Source organism: Oryzias latipes, chromosome 10 (genome assembly GCF_053564925.1).
Source record: "Oryzias latipes strain Hd-rR chromosome 10, Olatipes_Hd-rR_3.1".
Taxonomy (NCBI): Eukaryota; Metazoa; Chordata; class Actinopteri; order Beloniformes; family Adrianichthyidae; genus Oryzias; species Oryzias latipes.
In genome coordinates, this window is record NC_136246.1 from 24,654,431 (window position 1) to 24,678,804 (window position 24,374).

Sequence of the window (24,374 nt, forward strand, 5' to 3'; positions counted from 1 at the left end):
AGCTGACGCTCCTTCTGCGATAACATCATCACTTACTCACCCCTGCACTTTTGAAAGGAAAAGGGTCTTGGCAGCACATCTAACTCTTCATCAACCCCCTACACCGAATAGAGATTGTCCAATCATACCCTAGCAACAGTAACTAGGAAAGGCAGATTTATCAAACTCTGGATTTCTCCAGATGATGAAAAGGCATACATAAAAGCAAAGCTTTTATTTTGTATTCCTCTGTATCTAAAGCTTTTGCACGTACACCATTTGAGGAAAAAGTAGCAGTTATCATATGCAGACATGCAACATTTACAGTCCTGTAAAAGCACAATTTAGCCATAAACCTTTTTCTAATCTCTTCTTAGCTTCAGTCTCTTATCCAAGACATCTTTGCTTTTGTTACAAAAACTGAAGCACCATCAATTTTGAACAAAACACAACTGTGAATAAAATGGAATTATCAACTGTTGTGCTTCTTTTTATCCAGTGAACATCTGTTTGTAAATTACAGAACAGCTTCCATGTATCAGCTCCACTGGCTCATTCAATAAAGGCTTTTGTGTTACTGTCAAATATACAGTTTCTGTGATGAACGTAAAGCAGTTGTTGGGTTCTTAATCTGGTGACAGCGATTCATATCATTTGTGGTTGCCGATCCGATTCCTAGTCGAAATTAGTTCATTTTGAACTAGCCGATTCACTGACGTCACCTGGGTCCAGGAAATCTTTAGCAAAAATATTCAACCAGTATGACTCAGAGATAAATACCTGGGCACTGAACAGTACAGGTGAAGTTTTTCTGATTTTGTATTTCTTGCAGGATAATCAAGTGTAAATTAAATATGTTTACCATCAAATATGTAAACACAAATTAATGGCTATTCCATTCACATTTTAGTTCCATAACGTTTAGCCCACAGTTGTTTTTCCACATCAAATAAATGAAATGGAAGTGAACATTATTAGAACATTTTAGCACACTGTATGGTCACCTGTCTGCAAAATTCAAAGTGTTTCCACACATTGGACTGTAATGATGGACTGATCAGTTTTTGCTGACATCACGTGTGTTGTCTCTTGTAATGCACATGGTCGTTTTTACGTTACAGTAAAATAAACCTACTGTGCCTCAATTCAAATAGTATTTTCCAATACCGATTATAATCGGTTTATTTCATTTTGAAACTATTTTACAATGATATAGTTTGATTTGACCCATTTAACAACTTGCATCAGACAGAATAATCTAGTTGGACAAATCAATTCATCGATTAATCGTTACACCCCTATTATGTATTTACTGCTATTAAAAAGATTTACGTTAACGTAATTTGTGGCATAAACAAAAATCTGCTTTCACCCCTGATTCACTCCAAACTAATCTTTACTACATGGTGTATATTCAGCAGTTACACAAAATGTAGCCGATGTCAGGTCCAGTAAAGAAGGATCATGCCACTTGCAGAATGCAAAGGATTGAGTGTCCCATATGTCCTGCGGGACCCTCATTTAATGTTTTATTTATTTTTTTATTGTTTTTGCATTAACCTTAATAAATCTTTTAACCTCACAAAGAATAACAGAACCAGCCTACATATCCTGCTTTTCTCACTGAACCTGCAACCAGATTTCATCCAGTGGGAGCACTTTTGCATATTGAAAGTGTATCTTTTAGAGATTTTGCAGCAAGTATGACTCGTCTTAAAGATTGCAAACTGCCTACTCACCTTTTTGTGAACATCGTCTTGAAGCAGCGGGTTCCATAATATTCCAAACATTGGAGCATCTCATACATTTGCTGAAAACAATACAACAATTTAATACTGAGTGTCTCAACATCTAGTCCAAATTCTGCTTCATATGGCATATACCTGTAACTTATTTTTTCAATTTTTTTTAAATATGCTTAGATAAATGCAGGATAGTTGAGTTAAAGTATAAACTTCCAATCAATGTCCAAAAACAAACCACCAAATGTGCAATTTAGCAAACATGTAAAAAATTTCCTACAACAATTTTAAGGGGGGTTTTGAGGCAGCAATAATCTTGTTATTTTTCCTGTTTTACTGTCTCTGTTGCGCTAAAGTGAAATATGTTTTCACAAATACTCTTTACTGAGACTGAAGTTTTCTCTAAAGTTGTTTTCCATTGTTGAGCACTGTGCAGCTGCTCCTATGGCTAATCAAGGAAAAACACACTAAATCCTGTTGTTTCGCGCCTTCAACATTTCTTACTGGTTCACTGTTTTTGTCCATATTGCCCTGAAACGAGACCTCATAATTTGTAAAGCTCCTTAAAGCTTAAATTACTGCCTTTTGTTAAAACAAGTATTACTTAGAGAAGTCAACAAGATATACATTGTTTGTCTTGTTGACAACCTTCATGGGTACTATTGTAACATTTTGCTCAATACTTTAGCCCTTTAAGCAAGGTTTCCTGCTTAAATCTTTCTTTCTTGGTGTTTTCTTTTACCGTTTCTAGTTGTCCTGCTTCTTCCCACAGTCCAAACAGAAGGTTGGGTTGATTAATGGCTCTAAAGTGTCTGTAGGAGTTGATCGTGCATGGTTCTTTGTCTTGTTTTTCTCCGTGTGGCCCCTATGATGGACTGGTGACCTCTCCATGGTGCACGACGCCTCTCTGAATGGAAGGATGGATGGAGATCGCTCAAACGATTTATTTCTGTTTGGAAAATGTTTCTGTTCCAGTGTATTGTTTGCAAGGGAAAAAGACAGAGCACACACACCTGCGCTCTCAGTTGCCACCATCTGTATCTGCAGAACATGGGCGCTCCGCGTGAGCGTTATTGATGGCCTGGTGTCTACAGTTAAGGTTATTGCATCAGTTCTCACCAGTTTACAGCAGCTGAGACTGAGAAGTTCTCCTTTTAGACAGCTGCCATCCATCACAGACATCTGCTCCCTGCTTCCACACTGCCCAGACTATGACCAACACACACAGCTGCCAGCCCTGCCCTTTAAACTCGCTCATGCATTATACAGAGCATCTTAGGATAAGATCACTGACAGTATCCTGAGGGTCGTTTCTCATATATGCAGAATGTTGACTCCTTGGTTCCTCCCGAGAACATTCACTGTGATAGAAAATGTAACACCCGTAATGTTTCAGTGCGTTTTCCTCCCTTTCTGGAAGAGACAAAAAGTAACAGGTTTTTCTTGGGGCTAAACTCTGAATGATGCTTTAAATTTGCATGTGAAATGAGGAAGCTTCTCACAGCCAAAACTTTTCAATTTGACATTAAAATGTTGCATCAATCTGAGTTCATTCGCTGGGATGCGGCTTTCACTGTTGCATTCCCTTCACTTCTCTGGCTTTAACAGCTTGAGGCTGAGCCGCGGGGCTTAACTAGTGTTCGGGTCACCATTAATAACAAATGCCACCTTCTGTCACGACCTACAGCATCTTTAGACGAACAAACAATTGAGTACCATCCCATAAGTACACGCATGGCAAAATGGTTCCTCTTGCTGTGCTTTGAGTTAATGTAAAACCTTTTTTGTTAATGTTGGCCGATTTTCATCCTTTTCATTCTGTACTCATTTCTTTTAACATAAAACAGAGGAAATAAGTATTTGACCATGCTGATTTTGCAGGTTTGCCCACCCAAAAAAGAAATTGACAGTCTGTTATCTTAATAATATAGGTTTCTTTTAACAGTGAGATTAAAAGTCACAAAGAAAATAAAGAAATCGATTTTAAAGAAATTATGTAAATGTATATGGGCTTAGAACAAGAACTGACCTGGTGGGGTTTCCATGATCATGTAAACAGTTAGAAATAGGCCTAAAACAGGAGTTAGTTGATGATCTCAAAGCAGCTGGAACTAGAATTACCTAGAAAACCATCTGTAAGACTGTGCATCTTCCAGTGCTCACAAAGTCCCCCTGCCAATGCCAATGAACACCTTAGTGATGTACAGATGATTGGGAGAAGATGCTGTAGTCAGATCAAATTGAGCTCTTTGACATCAACTCAACCAATCTTGTTTGGAGGAAAAGAAATGCTGCCTATCACCCCCAGAAGACCATCCCCCTTATCAAGCGCGGAGGTGGAAACATTATGCTTTGGGGGTGGTTTTCTGCACAGGACTACTTAACAATGTCGATGGGAGGATGGACGAAGCCATGTACCGTCAAATCCTGAGTAGAACCACCTTCCCTCCTCCAGGAGGCTTAAAATGGGTCATGGTTGGGTTTTCCATCAGGAGAATGACCCAAAACATACAGCCAAGGCAACCAAGGAATGACTGAAGAAGAAGCATATCATGGTCATAGATTGGCTTCATAGAAAACCTATGAAAGCTTAGCGTTGCCAAGCAACAGCTACAAAATCCTAATGGCTTAGAAGCCATTTGAAGAGAAAAGTAGCCCAAAATTCCTCCTTATATGCGCAGAAACCTGCTCATCAACTACGAAAACATCTGACCTCTGTGCTTGCTACTAAGGGTTTTGCCACAAAGTACTAAGTTTTAATACTTATTTCCCTCAATGCAATAAAAAGAATTACATAAATTCTTTAAAGCCGATTTCTTGATAGTTTTTGTGATTTTCTGTTTGTGATCAGAGTTTAGGTCTTTCACTGGTAATGTGTTAGATGTTAGTCATGTATATTTATGTGCCAACAGAGACACTAATGCAGCCAGGTCAGGGATTTTAAAGCTCCTTTTATTTATGCCAAGGTATTCGACTTAATCAGCTTCTTGTGGCATGGCCATTGTTAGAAAAAAGGCCAGAAGATGCAAATTTATCATGTTTGTAATGACTTCCTGAACCTTGTAGTAATGATCACCAGTAAATGGCTCCTTTGATCTTGAACTCTGATAAATAATTTTAGCAAAACAAAACAAGAAAAAGAAAAAAAAGAGGAAGCCAAAGTGTAGAGACTGATTTTATTTTAGAAGCTGCTTGCTCAGTTTGAAGTGCAGATGAGGACACACAATTGACAGAGACAGTTAAGGATTTGGTTTCTGGGAAAACCATGGAAAAGAGCAAATTTATTTTATCCAAATGCCAAACCCATCTTCAAGATTTAAAAGCTTTTGGATGGAACGCATGTGGAGTTTGAAATGAAAAGTCTTAGCAAAGGCCTTTATTTTATTTTTTTTTTTTTTAAAAGAAATGTGTAGCACAAGGTTTCAAACAAACTCCTGCCCTTTTTTGCACTTTAAAAGATGATTCAAAAATGGAGAGAAATGCAATAATCTGTTGTACTTAGACAAAAAATAGAATATTGAAGTGTTCTTTTCCATCTTTTGAATATTGTATTAGAAGGATGACAGATCTAGACGTAGATAACACAGAAAGTGTACATTTTCCATTAATATTACATAATCTAAAACAAGACTAGTTGATACACGAACCCAAAAAGGAGAGAGAAGCATAAGACTGAACAATAATCAATTTTAATAATAAAAAAAGCACATAAAAAAATTGAAACACTATTTCTGCCGGTTCTATGGGTTCAGATACACCTTCTTCCACAAATCATATCATCACTGATCACAGTTCATCATCACTTTGTTTTCCTCTGCAAAAAGGCAGGAGGAAAAGGCGGATGGGGGAAGATGAAAAGCTTTCTAAATTAGGCATAAAGCTGCTTTGTCATGAAGCTGTGCCTCACACACCTGGGATGTTTTCTATAAAGTTTAAACCAATCTACCGCTATGACCACAATTGAGTCCTTTACGTCTCCTAAAATCATTGTTGTGCCTGGCTGCAAAGTGTAACACTCGCAGTGACACACCTGCAGCAGCAGCACAACGAGTTTACTGTTTGCATTGCTGCTTGTTCAGTGTTTAACTGATAAAATATCTTGTGGAATTAAGGAAAATTATCTCCTTTTTAAGTTGTCGGGACATGAAGATCAAAGCTAAATAATATTTAAATAAAAAGACATGAGTAGAATTTTATACAGCATCTAATTAGCTTGCAACTTACTATATTATAATAATGACTGATGACTTATATTAAGTGCACCTCAGTTCTCTTGAAGGAACAGAATAATAAATGCACTTTATAGTGCAAATCCCCTTGTTTTGGGCAGTTAGTTTTGCTTTATTTAGATCTGCGCAATCTGGATGTTCTGTCACATTTGAATATTATATAATACAGTGGCAAACAGCTGTCTCGAAATGTGATTTTCAGTGTTGATTAATACTTTAGTGATGGAAACCTTTTGGAAAGAGACCCAGTTATCAGAGAGACAAAAAGAGAAGAAAAAAAAAGTTTTTTTCCAACTTTTATTAAAATGATCTTTCCTCAAGATACTTTACTGGCAAAACCTTGTTCCAAAGGGATTTAAGTTTTAAAATATGTCATTAAAATCCCATTGTTGTGATCTTGGAAAAAAGGCAGAGCCACCAAAAAAGTTTCCATTAAAGACCTACTCCAATAAAAAAAATTATTTAGGTTTTTTGTCATAATGGGGTACATATATTAAGAAAAGTAAGCTTGGAATTGCATTTTTAAGTGTTTCTCTTCTCAAATGTTTGTACTTTAGGAACAGACAACATGGTGTTAGAAAAAGATTCTATTTGTGATGTAGAAAAAGTAGGCAGGGCAGGCAACAAGCTCCCTGGTCCAAGCTCTCAGCAGCGGGGAGGTGAAGGGGGGTGTGGTTGGCATATTTCTAAAGAACTTCTGTCACTCTGCAGAAACAATCTCCAGGAGAAAACAACTCGAGTTTTTGGATTTTGGCTAAAATCAGCATTAGCATAATTTAAAGACAGCTGGGAACGCTTTGAAATCAATTTAAAAAAATGATCCCAGTGGATATTTAATGAAAAAAAAACAATGATTTACTGGCTGCTATAAACACTGCCCTTACCAAAAAATTTTAATATCAGTGCATGCTCTCACTGTTTTTCTGCTCAAGGTCAAAGAGTTTATAACCAACTGGATTTTCTGCAGGGAATTTCTTAAGTCTCACACACATTTTTTTCTGTTTATGTCTTTCAGATTGTTGAGCAAGGAAAGAATGCTAAGAGTTACCACTACATCCTGGCCAACCTGGTAAGTGATTATCAAGACAACAGCTTTTTTTCTTCATATTTTTTTATTCTTTAGAAGTAAATTATGCTGAAAGTCCCCACACTCTGTATTTAGATTTCCAATACATTAAGATTTCATCAGCAATAATCAGCAGTTTAATTCACTCGTGCTTTAAAAGATAAACTATCTGCTTTTTCATCTTCTCATTGTATTTTTCATCTAAGCTATTTTGTCAAAGCCAAAGAAATAACTGTGGTTCATTAAAAGACAAAAGCACTAAAAGGGAGAGGGGGATGTGTGGGAGACAAAAATCTTTGCAGACTCACAGTGACGGTAAAAGGTCAGACAGTGGAGTGTATGCCCGCTACATCTATCAGATTTCTTTGCCTGCTGCCATTTTCTCACCGAAATGGTTTGTCGGGTGCTACAGCACTCACTGGATGCAGTCAAATGAAGACAAAAGTAACAGAGCCTGAGGTAAATTTGAGATTAATATGCAGCTGCTTGCTTAAACAATTTCCCAGCGCTTGAGATTGTCTAAATCTCTCTTGTCTGGCCAGTTTGCCAGATTTAATTTGAAACGATAAAGCTCAGACGGTGCAGACGCCTGATCCTCAAAGTGGCTGTAGTCATTTATAATGGGCCCATTATAAGAGGCATGTCTGAGGAAAAAAAAAAAAAGAGTAAAAAAATGTTCTTTGTCCTTGCACCTTTTTAGAGCTGAGCTAATTACTTCATCGTATGCCCGGCTGCACTTGCATGCGGTTCTGATCATACTTTGAATTTCAGACAGACCTGGATGTTCGGTATTAGCAGAGGTCATTTCTATAGTAACATCCTCTTCCGACTGTTCAGCAGTAGTCCTTTCACAGAGCAGAGCTTTCAACAAATCCATCCGTTCTACAATCTGGAAACTTCTAAGAAATATTGAAAACCCTAAGCTGATGCTACATATCTACTGGGCATGTGTGGCACGCTCAAAAGCGTGCTTAACGTGGGTTTTTGAACCCGCTTTTAGCACTTGGTCTTTACACAGATCTGTTGCTTCCTGAAACTAGCTCATATACTCACAGTTAGAAGAGATTAGGTGTGAAATGTCGAAGTGGTGCAAACTCACAAATCTTGCTCCAGTTTTTTCTTTCACAGCTCAATGCTGATATATGAAAGACTTGGTGTCATAATTCTGGCCGGGCACAAACTGCAATTATTATGATCCATGATGAATTTTCAAACAGTTGGCACTTCCGTGCTTTGAAAAGGACAATACCCATACGTCACTACCAAATCCGAGTAGCTGACTGGTGAAAGTTCAATTAGTTTAAGGTTTAAGACACGCTCAGTCCCTGCGCGTTCTATACGTAGAGCCCAAAAATGAACTTCAAAACTTGCTTAGCAACGCGTGAACACGAAAACGTGCATTTTTGTGTTTTTAAATAGACTTTTAATCAAAAGTACTCACTCAAATGTGAATTTTTGAGCCCGGTGTCAATGCAGCATGAGACGAGGGACCGACTGTACTTTGTGGCAGTCTAAACTTTTCCCAGAAACAATAAAAAACACAAAAAAGTATTTTTTACGGAACATTAGGCGAGTTACCAGAAAAGCCTTTTCTATTTATCTTTGTTTGTTTTAACTGTCTGGATAGTGAAGATGAAAGAAAGTGAGAGTTTAGTGGAGACCCATTGAAAACTGAGAGCCAGAGCTTCAAAGGGCATGAAGCAAATGATGTGGGAGCAAAACAGAAAGGAAAATGTGTCATGAATGATAGGTGGCCAGCTAGTCTCTATGCAAAAAAACTCTGGGTTTCTTTGAATCAGTCGTTATACTGTACATACATATAACGCTTCCTCCCTCCCCGTTATTTCCTTTTCTGAAAACAGCTACAGAAAGGTCACAAGAAAGAGCTAAACAGCAGAAACAGTTACCTTTCTCTTTTTTACATGACTTGAAAGATGTTTTGCATTTTCTCAGAAACCTGTAAGGTTTCAGCTCCACCACTGCTAACCGCAGGCTTTGAGGACAGAGTCTGTCTCAGATTAGCCCTGCACTGATCTCACCATGAAATGAGGTTTTCTTTAGACTCCCTCACTACTCTTGTCACTGAGGAAGCACAGCGATGAAGTCTGTTAAAAGGGATAGCCTCGCATTATTTAGATCATGCAGGTAACCTTTGCATTTGATGGCAGAGTTAAAAATAGCAGCCATGTTAGAGTGCAACCTTTGACAAAATGACCCTCTGCTTCCACCATCTTCAGCAATTCAAATGACTTTCCCTTAAACTGCCTCTTTACATTATTTTCCTTGAGTTTAAAGTGTGCGTTTTCACATACTCTTTTAATTTTCCTATATACAAATCATCATATTCCATTCTTTTAATAATTACAAATAATTTGCATCCTACATTGAACTAGATGAAGGTGTTGCAATGTGATTAAATCAGGAAAACTTTAGTCTTCTCTTTCCTTTATCTCTTCCTTTCATCCCCTAATGTTTGTTGAACCTGAAGCACAAAGTGCTGTCACTGACTACATTTATATGCACGCCGCAGTATGAGTAATGGAGTGAGAAATATTTCTACTTATGAACTCATTATAATAAATCAACTGTAAATGAAAGAACATGACAGATTACTTTTGATCATTAAGTGTCCTCCGAGAAATTTGAAGAAAAAGCATAACATTTGCTGCTTATATACACTTATATATTTTTATTTTTACCTTTTTTTGAGATGAAATGTTTTTTTGTATATAAATCATATTCATGTGCTTTCCACTTGAATGTTGTTTTGAATAAAAACTGCATAGCCTCCATGCTTCATCCTGAAAATGGCTAACGCCAAAAATGACCTTATTCTAAGATATCAAAAGGGCTTGTTTGTATAATAGTGTTCTAATTCATATATGTATTTATTATGCAATGGATTAGAGTATTTGTGCAAATATAAAGCTGTCCCTGTTTGAAAAGGCTCTTAAAGGAGCGCTGCCTTTACCGTTCTAAACCAAGAATGATCATCAGTAAATAGAAAAAAGTACTTAAACATCATAAAAATGTTACGTTTAAAGCTATCATTTTGAGTAAATTGAATTTGTGTTTGTTGCTACTTCTAAAATAGTTGCTGATGCTGTCAAGAAACTATGTTACCCATGTAATAATGCCCCATCCCAATATAACTTCCTTTTATTCTCATGTATACTTGCTTTGGTTTGCAGTTTAAAATATTAGAAATGAGTTTTACTCTTCTAGTAAAACTCACTTTTGTTTATTTACTTTGAAAACAAGTATTGTGGGGAAAGCTAGTGCATTAGTCGTTACTGCAACAACTCACAAGTGGATATGCGATGTCTGCGGTGCAAAATGGGCAAAACTGTACTGGGCACGCAGGTGGCTGGCTCGTAATATCAAGGTCATAACCTCTCGGTGAGCCCGTAGAGGAAAAATATTCATGCACATTTACCGCTATGGGCTTGCTGTGGGCAACAAGTCATAGCGAACACTTGACACGCAAGAGTAATTAAGGACGAAGTAGATGGGACCCAGGCCCTTTGTAGGGATTTTTCATTTATTCAACTCCCCATGAAACTGTTAGTTCTTTTTAAGGAATAAATCCTGGATTACATATCGCCATATTGTACCAAAAGATCCTAAAGGCTACTGGATACTTAAAATAGAACACAAATGTTTTTTGCTTAACAGAAAATCATGTCTATTAAGACATAATGCATACCTAATAGGGGTAAGTGATTAGTTCTGGATATATTTTATTCTATTTTGTTGTCTACTACCGAGACCAAAAGCAATATTTTGTTGGCAGTTTTTCAGTTTATATTCAACCTTCAATGTCTATTTCACTAATATACCCATAATGCCTTGAAGGAATCTTTTTAAATTTACAAACCTACATTAAATACCAAATTGATAAATTATTGGTAGTCACACCTTACTTATCATTCATGTCAGACAGCCATCTATATAATTAGGGATTTGATTTATGTGAAACATTCACAATTTAATCCACTTGTATTTTTGCCAACATGAATGGCTATTTCACCTCCACGTTTTTTTTGTTGTCTTTTCCAGGGTTTCCTGGACATTGACCTGACAGACTTGAGAAAAGGGGGTGCCAACATCACAGGTTTTCAACTCGTCAACAATTCTGAGCCGACTGTCAGCCGCATCGCCCAGCAGTGGATGGAGTTTGATAACAAAGACAACAAAATGCCCAAAACTGGACTCAAAGTAATATTGCTCTCCTTTATACAATATTCTACCTCTTCTACAGTAGTAATTCTTTTTGGTATTATTTAAAGTAAAGCCATGTTTTATTGATAGAAAATCTTTAATCTAATATGTGGTAATAAAGAAAGAAAAGAATACTTATCAAAAGCTGCTGCTAAATGTTTTTTAGTAGTGCTTCATCTTTTTGTCTGTTTGCAGTACACAGGCGCGCTGACATACGACGGGGTGAAAGTCATGTCCATGGCCTTTCAGAATTTAAGGAGACAGAGAATAGACATCTCTCGGAGGGGCAACGCTGGAGAGTGTCTCGCCAACCCACCAGCCCCCTGGGGACAGGGCATAGACATCCAGAGAGCCTTGCAGCAGGTCGGCACACACAAATGAGAGAAGCCAGTCCACATACACACATGCATGCACCAACCTCACACTGTCACATACATTCCTGACTGGCACGTTGTCTAATAGCTTTTGAGTTGGGGCTGGCTGAACAAATTAGGTCTCATTCTGTCGTGTAAAGTTCACATTAAGTCATAGGAGAGCTCTCAAGTATCAAATGTGACATCACAGCTAGTAAACAAAACCTGGGAACAATATTGCTCGGCCATGATCATCATGAGATATGACATAAGCAATTGAGTTTAGAAATTTAATATTTGGCAATGAAAATGGTAATGCTGGCTTATTTGTGAGACGTCTCTTTCCTTAGGGAAAATACATTTGCACATTCATCTGTACTAACCGTGACACATGTCATGTGACTTTGTTTCCTTATTAATTAGATTAATTTTGTTACACTATTAAAATATCCTTAAAAAGTCCATGATGTTAGTTTGCAAAATAAATTTAGACCATGATGAGAACAAACATTTTATTTTATTGTGTTTTGCTGCTGTAAGTGTGCATGTTAAAGCCAAAGCCCGGTGTGTTGTGCAGAGGCGTGCTCAGAGCTGATCTTGCCATATGCCTGCGGACGGGTCGAAGACAGAAGTGGTGTTCGCTCAATTAATTCTTTCCCCCTGCCAAGACATGCACACTTCAGTGAACATATACATGCCATCTGTCATTCACCACCAAAGGGACCTGACTTCTATCCACTAACACAAATGAATGCCACACAAACACATCCTTTATATACATTACATTGTACTTGTGGCAGCCAAATCACTTGCTCTGGAAAAGAGATTAAAAAAACTGTCTGTATGAATATTAAACTTCTCTGCAGCCATTACAATAACTGCACTCAATAGTCTGTTCTTTATCTCTTGACACCCGTTTTAGGTCCGTATTGATGGATTGACCGGTCACATTCAATTTAATGAGAAAGGTCGCCGAACCAACTATACTGTTAGTGTCATGGAACTGGCTCCTTCTGGACCCAAGAAGGTAAGTCTGACCAGCTTTAATAGACTTAAAGAACAGCATTTTTGAATAACAATTTGGCTCTTTTTAACACAGTAACCCATTATTGTTTAAGGCCTTAACATACTCAGAACAGCTGTTAGGAAAGTTAATAAGAACACGATGCAGGGAAAGTTGGGCAAAAAATATTGTTGAAAGTATTTTTTGTTCTTTTGTTGTAAAAAAAAAGAACATTTATATCATTTACATAGTGTAGCATTCATACGTTCACATAATTAGTTTAATACATTTTTAGGTAAACGAGAAAATAGAACAATCTAATGGCCAACTCAAACTAAAAACAGAATTTAATTTAAGTTCCAGCACTGTATAAATAAAATGACATAATTCTTGTTTCTATTTAGAATTTTGCATAAGAACCAACTAACTAAGAACTGTGTTCCCCCGTTTGTCGTAGGAGTTACGCTCTAAAATATGTGAAACCCTCTATGTAGTCAACTTTATTTTTTTCTGATGTTGTGAAATATTTTGAGGCTGTAAAAACGCCTAACTATACATTTTTACACTCTTTTTTCAGGCAGACATGAACATTTTCACAATGTTCTCCATTGTTTAAACTCTCGAGGTTTAAACTGTCTTAGAAAAATAAGTCCAGTATCATGGAATGAAAAAGATTTGCTTGTGATCAAAGATAAATGTGGAAGGCTGAACGCATTCTGTTCATGAAGGAGATTGATTAACAAGGTCAACAACCAATCAGGATGCAGAACACAATAGCCAGTAAAACAAAACAAACAAAAGAAAACATATAAAATAAGCATGCAAAATTGGACAAAAAATAATCAGCGACACAGGAAGGCTGCAAAGTGTGAACTGTGAAATAGCGGGGGGCCGTGCACTTTATTATTTAACAGTGAAAGACTGAAAGTTATTCTGTTTTTTCTCCTTTTATTTTTTAAAAATCAGTAGATTTTAGCAAAATTATTATTGTTTTTTTTTTTTTACTTTTTTTCTCAAACATTCATAACCACCAATTAGCAGCTTCAGTTCATACAGGACTTAACTGGCTTTTGTTATTTATTGTAAATTAAAATAATCTGGAAATAACCCTTCTGAAAACTGTAAGGATTTTAACTTTTTCATATTTTACTCCAATTTAACTGTGAATGTAATGTGTACTCTTGTGTGTTTTAAGTTTAAGTTTGTGCTTGTGAAATGCAAAACTTATTTTCCTTTTTTTTTTAAAAGGAAGTAAAGAATTCTGATTTTAATATTATATAAAAAACACGTAACTTTTTTCCTAGGTGGGCTACTGGAATGAAGATGAGAAGTATGTGACCACAACCAGCTTCATAAGAGGCAGCAATGACACTTATGGACTGCTGAACAGGACCTATATAGTCACCACCATCTTGGTGAGTCTGAGAGAAAAAAATAGAGATTAGAGGAGTGGAGGGTGTATGAGAAAGTTGGATGGAAGAAACTGACAAAGTGAAAGTCAGGATAACATTTTTCATTTTCTTTTATGATTGAGTTCCTAAAAGCTCACTGCTCCCACAGAAAACAGCAGACGGATAATTGTTTTTCCCTTTCACATTTTTCCCTCCACTGGTATTTTCGCTTACCTCTTTTTGTCTGACAAGTCACCTACTGAATTATAACTTGAATTGGCGATCATGAATGAGATTTTGAGCTTTGTCTTAAGCATCACTGGTCTAAGGACAACAACAGTTAAGACTTTCAAAAACATTTTTATTTTTGCATTTTAAACCATGTGTCCTCCGTTTTCATTTCAGTACATATAATTGTAAACTTAATATAAGCAGTAGCTTCTTTTTTTTTCCACAATGCAAAAATAAGTTTAAATTCTTAAGTGCTGGAATGATTTAATAAAAGTGTCAAGTACTTCCAAGATGTGGTTTTGTCAGTGGGTTCTTCCTTTTCTTGACTTTCATTTCATTTTTAATTTGGATTAAGTATTCGTCTAAAGTAATAATTAATCATTTAAAAAAAACTGTATTTTAATGAATAAAAACATGATTAACCCCTTGATGCCTGAATTTATTTCAACTTACAAAAAAAAGGGGGGAAAAAACTAAAGTTTTTGCTTTCAATTAGATGTAAAAGCATAGTAATTTTGTAGCAAAAGTGGTTTGACGGACATTTGCATCAACAGGGTTAAGATTGATCTCTTCTCTGAGCACTTTGTGTTATATTTTTATATGAAAAGTGCTTTATAAATAAAGTTTGATTTGATTTGATTTGATCTTATCCCTACCGAAGGCTCTAAAGTCATACAAAAATCATCACATTTAAAAAGGAACACAAGAAAAAACTGTGTGTTAGTCTTTGTTCTTTTAAATTTGAGTCAAAATGTATTAAAAAAGAAAAGTAAAAGAAAAAACTTTGATGTGTTTTACGTTTTATCTAGGAATTGAAAAAGCAGGTAAATGTGTTGCTAATTTGATGAAAAATTAATTATAGTCAGTTGTGAACAACTTTTTAAAAACTGTTCAAATTTAAAGATTAGCGGTAACCATATACTGGTATGTACATGCACAAAAACAAGCAGAAAGTATATCAGCAATTTCTGATAAACATTTTTTGCTGTTTCAGAACCCGACTTTTACCGTCAACGTAACATTTAATGCAACAATTTAACATTAGAAAAGTTATGATGAAGCACAGAATCTCCTGGAAAAACAAAAGGTCAAATAAAAAGTAAAACAAAAATGGCATCAGTTTTCAGATTCTGAAGAGGTTTTGATTTGGAATAGTTTAGTGACCAGGATCTTGCACACAATATACTCCTTTGTACATGAAACCAAGCTTTTTCCTAACAGAGATGTCAGCACAAGCCCAAAAGTTGATTATGTGAAGGAGTAACAGTTGCATTGAGGAGAAAAGTCGCCGTCAAAGTCAAGACCTCTATCTACATGAAATGGTTTTGTAGAAATAGTGACAATGTGTCAAATGAACACAGCTACATTGTATTATTAGGACCTGTGAAGAATCTGCTGAATGTTCTGTAAAATTTTGCAGTATTAGCTATATAGTTTAGACTAAAGACTACTTGTGGCAAATGTTCAACCTGTACAACTGCCATGGCAGCATATCTGCCATGACACTTTCTAAAAAGAAAATAGCAAAACTGGCAATTTCCTGTGGAAACATGTTAAAGGATGAGAATAATTATATGACTTCGGGTGCACTTTTTCTTTGTCTATAGCTTTCGTTCATATAAGCATATTGGCTTTATGCATTTTTAAAAGGAAAAAGCTGAAATGATATTAGATATTATCCAATGGAATAAAGTTGGATGAAATGGAAGGTATTCTTTCTGTGCAGCATGCACAGTTTTGCAGAAAGGCAAGCTTTTGGTTGCCACCAAACATTTTGTAATGTAGCCGTAAAACCATGCTGTAGATTCTTTTAGTTTAAGTTTATATTCGTCAATTTAATGTTTAGAAGGCACCCTTTTTAAGTTTACATGGAAAAAAACTCAAAGTCCAGATTTCTTTATTAGTCAGCTCATTTATCAAAATGCAAATGCTTTCTCAAATGTAAACTTCCTTCTAACAAATGAAAAGCAGGATTTTTTGGTCTAATTTTCCAACCATCTGCCCAAATCAGACTGCAGCTTGTAAGCCGACCGTCCCCACCGCATGTTACATTTAAAATGGGCTGAAAGAGAGTCATGCAGCAGGACAAAGATCTTAACAGAACATCTGTTAACCGTATAAAACCAAAGGAATGTAGCAGCAGTAGTAGCCATAGTTCACACTGGCCACTGCAAAGCTTTAACCCAATTTAGTTTCAGTGCCAGACTTTCACAAGTCTCAGTCATCAAAAAAAGTGAGACAATTTCTTCAAAATTGTATGAAAATGTGGTGTCAAAACTACACTTGATACTGCTGAAGGTGGTATCATGCAGTAAGTGACAGGTCCATTAATGTGAATCATGGGGAACTTAATGACCTGCACTGCTTTTCCCTGCATGCATGTGAAAATGCACTCAGCCAGCCTTTAAATGCAAATGCCTTTCTGCCCTCTTCCCCCCTCATCTAGCTGTTTGGTCTCTAACGAGCATCTGGTTTTTGTAAGCACTGTTTATCTTTACCTCAACTGCAAGGAGTGACAGAACATTCATGCCTGCACAAAAACTGTGTAACAAGCGTGTCCCCGTGCACTTTTCCTGCAGAGCCTCAGGTGCTATGTCAGCTGTAATTTCTTTGGTCAGTCGATCATAGTGAAACGTACAAATGCTGGTGTAACAAGTAAATAGCCTGGCTGAGGAACAGAGGTCACCTGGACTTCAAAGTGCAGTCAGACTGTTTTTTTTTGCACATCTCAGTAATGCGCACAGGCACATCCTCCACACCAATGCATCTTAGGTTAGACCTGAACTCTTTCTGCTTTAATAGTTCTTTGTATTTTGCTTTTTTTGCATTATGTTTCTATGCATCTATAATAAATCTTTGTTTTTAATGAGAGGCTTATCTTTTTTCTTTAAAGAATACACGTCACATTTATTTATCACCAATCTCCTTATTAATTTAAGAAACTGTTCTCTTAAAAAGGCTACAGTGAGTCACAAAAGCAGAGACAATCAGCATGCAGTTAACTTGTTCTATCATTTTCAGAATAGAATAGAATTGAATAGAATGCTTTATTATCATCATAAAGAGAGTATGATGAAATTGAAGGAGGCCATCATGTTAAGCTGCATCTGGAGTCAAAAGATATTTTAAAAAAATCTAAGCTGTTTCTGTGTTTTAAAGGGAATGTTAACATTTCAAATGACGAGTAAAACTGATTATTGATGGAAAATAATCTCTCCTATCACGGTTGTCCTGCATCCAACAGGAGTCTCCGTATGTGATGCTGAAGAAGAATCACGAACAGCTTGTGGGGAACGATAGATACGAGGGCTACATTGTTGAGCTGGCTGCAGAGATAGCCAAGCATGTGGGCTACCAGTACAAACTGAAAATTGTCTCTGATGGCAAATACGGAGCCAGAGATCCTGAAAATACTAAGATGTGGAACGGCATGGTTGGAGAACTTGTGTACGGAGTGAGTAAATGGAGCTCTTTCTGAAATGTTTTTTTTTTTCTATCTTCAAGGTGCACTGATAACAATTATCTGGAAAGCTTTGCAACCCTTTATATAGCAATGCAGCATGTTATAAGTTTAAACGTTTGTATAATACAGCAGTCTTGGAACACTGTTAGCTTTACTTCTAACACCCTAGGCCTCCAATTTCATTGTCCAAGTGGACGAAGAAAATAAAGGCATGTCTGTCTATCTAAGGCATATCTGTTTTTTAAATTATATTTTAACTAGGTCTTTGAAAACAACTCCTCTGGCTTTGGATAATTTTATTTTAGACCTTTTTTCACCTATCTGTATTTTAATTTGACTAAAAATGAATCTATTTTGTTTGTGTATTTGTGCTGCGTTTCAATAAAGTTCATTCCATATAATTTCAGGATTCTTATACAGTACGTTTAAAGCTTAGAGAACAAAGCACCACTTGTTATCAAGGAGGAAATCTCAATAATTCAAACATGCTTTCAATTATATTGTTTACAGTTAGTGTTTTAAACTTTGTGTCACCACTCAGCTGTTTTTGCAGTGCAAGCATATATTTAACATTCTTTTTTTTTGCAACCATCTGGACTTACAATGCACTTTCTGAATCCTGTGACTAATTGCACAGTGTCTTTTTTTCTGTGGTTTTGCTTTCACAAAGAACCGTTGGCTGCAAATAATGAAAGCGACTTGGATCTCACAGGCTTTAAAAACTAATTAGGGACAATTGTATGTTTTTTCTTCTTTCTTAAAACCCTTCCATTCCATATTTAAGATCTTTGCCAGAAGTTGTTTTGCTTCACTGGTAGAGGATAAAATATGCAGTGTAGCTTCTGTTTACATGTCTTTATGTGTTTCTGTTCTTCCCTCAGAAAGCCGATTTGGCTGTGGCTCCGCTCACTATCACCCTCGTCCGTGAAGAAGTCATAGACTTCTCAAAGCCCTTTATGTCTCTGGGTATTTCCATAATGATCAAGAAACCCACCAAATCCAAACCTGGCGTCTTTTCCTTCCTGGACCCGCTGGCTTATGAGATCTGGATGTGCATAGTGTTTGCCTACATCGGTGTCAGTGTGGTCCTTTTTCTGGTCAGTCGGTTCAGTCCGTACGAGTGGCACGCGGAGGACTACGAGGATGGCGCCGAGCCACAAACACCGACACAGGCAGCGGCCTCCAACGGCGTGCAGCAGGGCCAGACACCAACTCAGCAGAACACCAATCAGCAGAATCTGGAACAGACCAACGAGTTTGGCATTTTCAACTCCCTTTGGTTTTCACTCGGCGCCTTCATGCAGCAAGGCTGTGACATCTCCCCAAGGTAAGACGTAAGAAAAGACTGGTTCCTTAGGTCTTCACCTAACAATCTTGGCTGCAGTTCTTTCAAACATCAAATGAATGTTAGCAGTGGCAGTTAATAGGATGGTTTGACTGCATCAGATCAAATGGTCAAACTAAATGTGTGTCAGTCATATGTGGAAAGCGATTACTCTTTCTTTTCTACAAATCTTTGTTGTGAGGATTAAGTGCTGTGTATTGGCTCTCATTAAGTGCTCTTGTGAGCTGTGGCATGAAACCATCCTCAAAAAGGTCACCAATTAAAAATCTAATTAAGTGACGGAAATTAGAGACACTCGGGTCGACTTTTTGAGCTTTCCAGTGGGATTAGGAGGAGGAGATAAGGAGATAAATGTCAGTATTAGCACTGTAAGTTCTCTGTGAACCCACAGAGACAGGTTAGGTCACAAGTAGACAGACCTCCCTGTGTCTTTAAATGACTTTGAGCTACATATACCGGATTTACATGTGCAGTCTTTGTTGTTATCGCTGTTGTTTTCAAGCGCTGTTTCATATGAGATGCTTCTTTGCCTTGCTGGGCGGCTGCAGTTGCTTTGCCTTGTTTGAATAGTTTGCAGCAGTCTCAAGTCTGCAGAACAAATGCGAAGCCAAAACCAGGAGGATATTTGCTTTGAATAAAGGATGAAAAGACTTTAACCAGGCTTTGCTTAAAGGTCAACAAGCTCTAAATTTCTTTTATGTTTTTTTAGTGCTTTTGAGCTATCAAAGAACAGATGAAAAAGCAGAAAAAGAAAATTACAGCAAGCCATTGTGACATTTATAGTCTTTTCAATTACCTCGCAAAGCCTACATGTGAGAGAAATCACCTGAAGATTCAGGGAGGCATGCCTGCATGCTCAGCGGTACATGATGTAGATTGTGGATCCCCTCCTCCCATGTGCCGTCATCTGACATTTACTGTAGTCCAAATGTTCTCCTGCAGGCGGAACATGCATCTGCAATTCTATTGATTTTTGTTTGTATGCCACACACGGAGAAAGAGAATGTCACCATACTTTCTCAAATTGCCTGTTCCCTGTAGCTTCTTTGTGATGGCACAACTTATTTCTGTCCATGTGTGTTTGTTTCTGAATGTGTTTGCGTGTACGTTAGCTTAGGAGCTGGTGATCGTGGCTGATAGCAAACGTTTCACTGACTATAAGGACAAAGAAGAGTGTTTGCATGCTCTTTAAAGATTCACCACAACCTTTGGAAGCTAATTTAACAAATCAATTGACATGTTATTGACATCAATAACAGGGAGTAATGTTAATTGGACAGAAAATCTTACCCGTTGCACGTAAATTCAGGAAATGAAAAGGCTTTAAAGACCTACTCCAATCATTTTTTAAGCTATATTTAAATGCATTCCCAGGTGTCTTTTAATCGCTATTATGCCGTTTTTAGCCTAAATTTAAAAATGGTCATTTTCTGGGACTTGTTTCATCAGAAATTTAGCGGGACTGTTGGCCCAAAGCAACCAGGCCCCCCGCTACCATCACCCATAACTGAGAGCTCAGTAGTTTACAGCCCCTTACACCCCCAACCTAACATTACCGGTGCAACATAAATGGTGAGCAATATTCGAGCAATCCAGCCGTGCAGTTTTAAACCCGATTTCAGCTCAAATGAGCCAAACAAAGACGTTCGTGGATCTAGGTGTCCACAGGTGGAGGCATCAGATTAAGCAGGGAGCTTGCACCCACTGTTTTGTCTAGGTCACAAATACCTCTTTTTCAAACAACAATTATTTGTTTACTCCTGATTCACAATGATGCTAAAAGAAATACTCTGAAATCCAATTTTGAGCTTAGTTTTCTTTATATAACATGTCAAAAACCCCAAAAACACCATTTTCATCAGAGTTGGTCTTCAAAACCTAAACTACTCCATGTTGTGATCATCATTCTGCAATGTGCAGGGCATCCGAATGTGTCTTGAAAACCAGCACAGTGAATGTTTCACCTCTGAATGCTGCCCTGAAGAAAAGATCTCCCCTTGAAAATGTGGGTCACCTAGTTGCTGTAGTTAGCTCAGCACAGATTCAGGGAGGGAGGTGCCTGCTGATCATTTTCCTCAAGCATTATGAGATCCTGGCATGTTTCTGGTCAGATGAAAGCGGTAACATTTCTGCTTTTAATATAATCAGTTTTGCAGGTTTCTGTGTGTCAAAGACCTACTTCAATGAAAATGGCGTTTTTGGTGTTTATAACGTGGTCTTCTGGAAATTTGCTAAAGGTGAAGGACATATATAAAGAAATTTAAGCTTAAAATGACATTTCTTAGTATTTCTTTATTCAAATAACTGTGAATCAGGAAAAAATAGCATTTAAAAAAGTGCGTATTTGTTCGCTGGGTTGGCCTTAAGCTCCCTGCTCCGCTCCATTTGTAGAGGGACCATGTAACTCTCTGTTTTCCTCGTCCGAGCTGGCATATGGCTCAAAACTGCACAGCTGAATGGCTCTAGTATTGCTCATCATTGTTGTTAATGTCAGGTCGGGGGTGAAAGGGTGTGTCAGCTAGCAGGAGAGCATAGAGAGCTTTCAGTAACAGGAAGGTGAATGGTCCTGCCAACAACTACTGCCACTCTGCAGAAATTATGTCCTAAAAAACGTCTTTGTGATTTTGTCTAAAAATGGCAGAATCATAATAAAAAAAACCACTGGGAATGCTTTTGAAATAGATCAAACGATGACTAGAGTGGGTCAAATCATCTGCTGCATCTAGTAATTTTTTTCTGACAGTAAATTAGTATCCTTTTTCGTGAGAGCACTCCCACTGTCTAATCTTTATATTTAACACCTCTTCTGTTTCACATTTATTCATTAAGTCTCTGAGCTTAGTAAAATGTTAGCACACAAAAGCTGAGATTCAAAGCAGCATCTTCTTTTCAATTGCTCTTTTTAAACCAACAAGTGCTTCATCTTCTTGTTCTGTTTGCTCATTTGTGGCTGTTAGTTGTAAAAGTAATTAAATGAACTCAGAGGAGCTAAAACCCGGACGCCGGAGCAAACTGCTGATGGGCTCCAAAGAGTTATAGGATGAGAAGAGGCTGCTTTCTAACATTAAAGCAAAACAACCTCAATATTTTCACTGGAGCAAGTGTGCAAAGGTAAAGAACATAAAGTAAATTCTACACTCTTTGGCAAGTAATGTAGATAAAGGAGGCTGCTTTTATTACATGCAGCTTTCCCTATAAACATGTATTTTTAAATGAGGAGCATATAAGGCAAGCACACATGACAGGTAGCTGCATTATAGTTAAGTAAAAGATTTGAATGTAAACATGTGCAGGTAATGGATTGCTCCTGACAGAAACAGCTGGCAGACCCCATTGATCCTGATTAAGAAGAACTAGGTGTAAAAAGTGGTTTCAAATTTAAAGGAAGGAAATTAAAGCACAAATTGACTGTTATTTATGTATAATAAACACCTTTCCGCTGCTATATTGATATCGGGTGAGGACAGAATATTCTAGATATACATTTAGCCCGTCAAGATGGAAGTTTAAAGCATTTAAGTCCTAGAGAAATTTAATCAAAGCCAAAAACACAGATGATCATCTCTGTTCTCCATTAAACAAGCAGGCTTTTAATTTCCTTGTCTGTGTGACCACGTGTGTCTTATTATAACTTTCTTTATCTGCTTATTGTACCATAGGGAAGCTTTTAGACACATGCATCCAGACATTGTTTGTTCCTGTGATCCTGCATTAATGCCGTGTGTGTATTAGCCGCATTACTCTTTGTGTTATTTATTTTCTGTGAAACCTTGTTTACCGTGCTCTTTCTAAATGTCAGCACTGTCAGTCTGGCTGTCACATGAGCCCCACTCTGTGCTTTTGGGCCGTCCTTGTGTTTATCTTTTCCAGACAGGTGGACTTGGAGACTTCCCGCCCGCCCCATCCATCCACACATCCAGCCGTTTATTTCCTCTCCGCTTTTTCTTTGCTTCTCGTCTCTCATCCCCTCTGCTCTCCATCCGTTAGAGATTTGTCCGCTTCATCCAGTGCTCATCTTTGGCTCAGAATCCACTGTGTGTAGCTCTCCATCTGTAACTCAACATAACCTGCTGGAGGAAGGCTGTTACCACATTTTAGGGCCTTTTTGTCCATCTTTATTAACCAAACTGTGCTGTGTGCCATAAAAGATAATTATTTTTGAAGAGTTTATTCCACCTTTTTTGATATATGGGCAGCAACAACCTTCTTTTGCAACGAGTTTTATTTTTTTAAAAGAGTGCATTAGGAGTCTTCCCATAGCGGCTCTGCTGAATCCTGAGCATCAGCGTCTGGGTTTGTCCAGCCCTCATTCAGTCTGGATGAGGTCTGAACTCATTACATCACTGCTTTGCAATTCCACTCATCTGAGTGCTCCAGAAGTTTCAGCTGCTGCTGATGGGTTTCTACTTACTGATCATCTACTGTTCAAGTGTATTTGACTGGAAGCCACTGGCTTCTACTTACCCTCATAATTACAAGAGGCACAAAGTTGTCTGTGTTTTGCTTTCCTCACTGCTTTTGCTTCAGAAGTAGCTTTGTTTGCCCAACTATTCTGTATGTTGTATTCTATTTTTCCCATTTTTAGTTTTACGAATTTCTTAAAATGTTCAAACTGTGCACAAGTCTGACCAAAAAAATCCTTTAAAGTATTGTGAAATGTTATAACTGGGATTTTTAGGTGTTTTAATATCCAAAGAGCCAAGTATGCAACTTGCATGAGTCAGGTTAACTTTCTGTTCCAGATCTGTGGAGTATAAAAGCTGAATGCATCTTCTCCAGGTTTGGTTTTGACTTTAGGAACTGACAAAAGACTGACCCAGATCGGACCGGAGAGATCTGGCCGGTACATACTGGGTCAGTAGGTCAATCATGTATTTTGGTGCTAAGCCAAAGCTTTATAAACCAGCAACAGAACGTTAAAGCCTATCCTCTGCCAGCAGGCAGCCAGCATAAAGACACCAGAACTTGATTGTTGATGTGGTCTACTTATATGGTCCTTGTGAGAATCTGAGCTGGTTTGCTGATTGTTTTTTTCTTTTGGCAGTCCAGCAAAGACACGGTTATAGTAGTCAAGTCGACTAAAGATTAACACATAAAATAGTTTTACTTAGACAGCAGATCTATAATCCTCGTTACATTTTTCAGGTGATAGTGGTCTGATTTTGTGACTGCCTGAATGTGTTGATCAATTTTAGTTTTGTGTCCATCACTACACCCTTAGTTTGGCTTGGTTGGTGGGTTACAGAAGATTGATTGAAGCTTTTTAGCAACCTCCGATTGTTTCTATTTATATGGTAGCCCATCTGATAAAATAGACTCTGGTGCTCTTCAAGTCAGTGTTTACCTTCTTG

At 37.5% G+C, this 24,374-nt stretch overlaps 1 protein-coding gene across 8 annotated transcripts in view; it reads left to right on the forward strand.

Moving 5' to 3' along the window:
* The window catches only part of gria1a (glutamate receptor, ionotropic, AMPA 1a), a 223,489-nt gene that overhangs the window by 167,338 nt on the left and 31,777 nt on the right, over positions 1-24,374 (forward strand). For all 8 annotated transcript variants that reach the window (XR_013658383.1, XR_013658381.1, XR_013658382.1 and 5 more), the window contains 7 exons: positions 6,966-7,019; positions 11,076-11,234; positions 11,433-11,600; positions 12,513-12,617; positions 13,898-14,008; positions 17,460-17,669; positions 18,560-19,005. Coding sequence is in view for 4 of the 8 variants with exons in the window: in XM_023959329.2 (XP_023815097.1) it covers positions 6,966-7,019; positions 11,076-11,234; positions 11,433-11,600; positions 12,513-12,617; positions 13,898-14,008; positions 17,460-17,669; positions 18,560-19,005 (1,253 nt within the window). In the remaining 4 variants the exon portion in view is untranslated. The remainder of the gene's footprint in view (positions 1-6,965; positions 7,020-11,075; positions 11,235-11,432; positions 11,601-12,512; positions 12,618-13,897; positions 14,009-17,459; positions 17,670-18,559; positions 19,006-24,374) is intronic.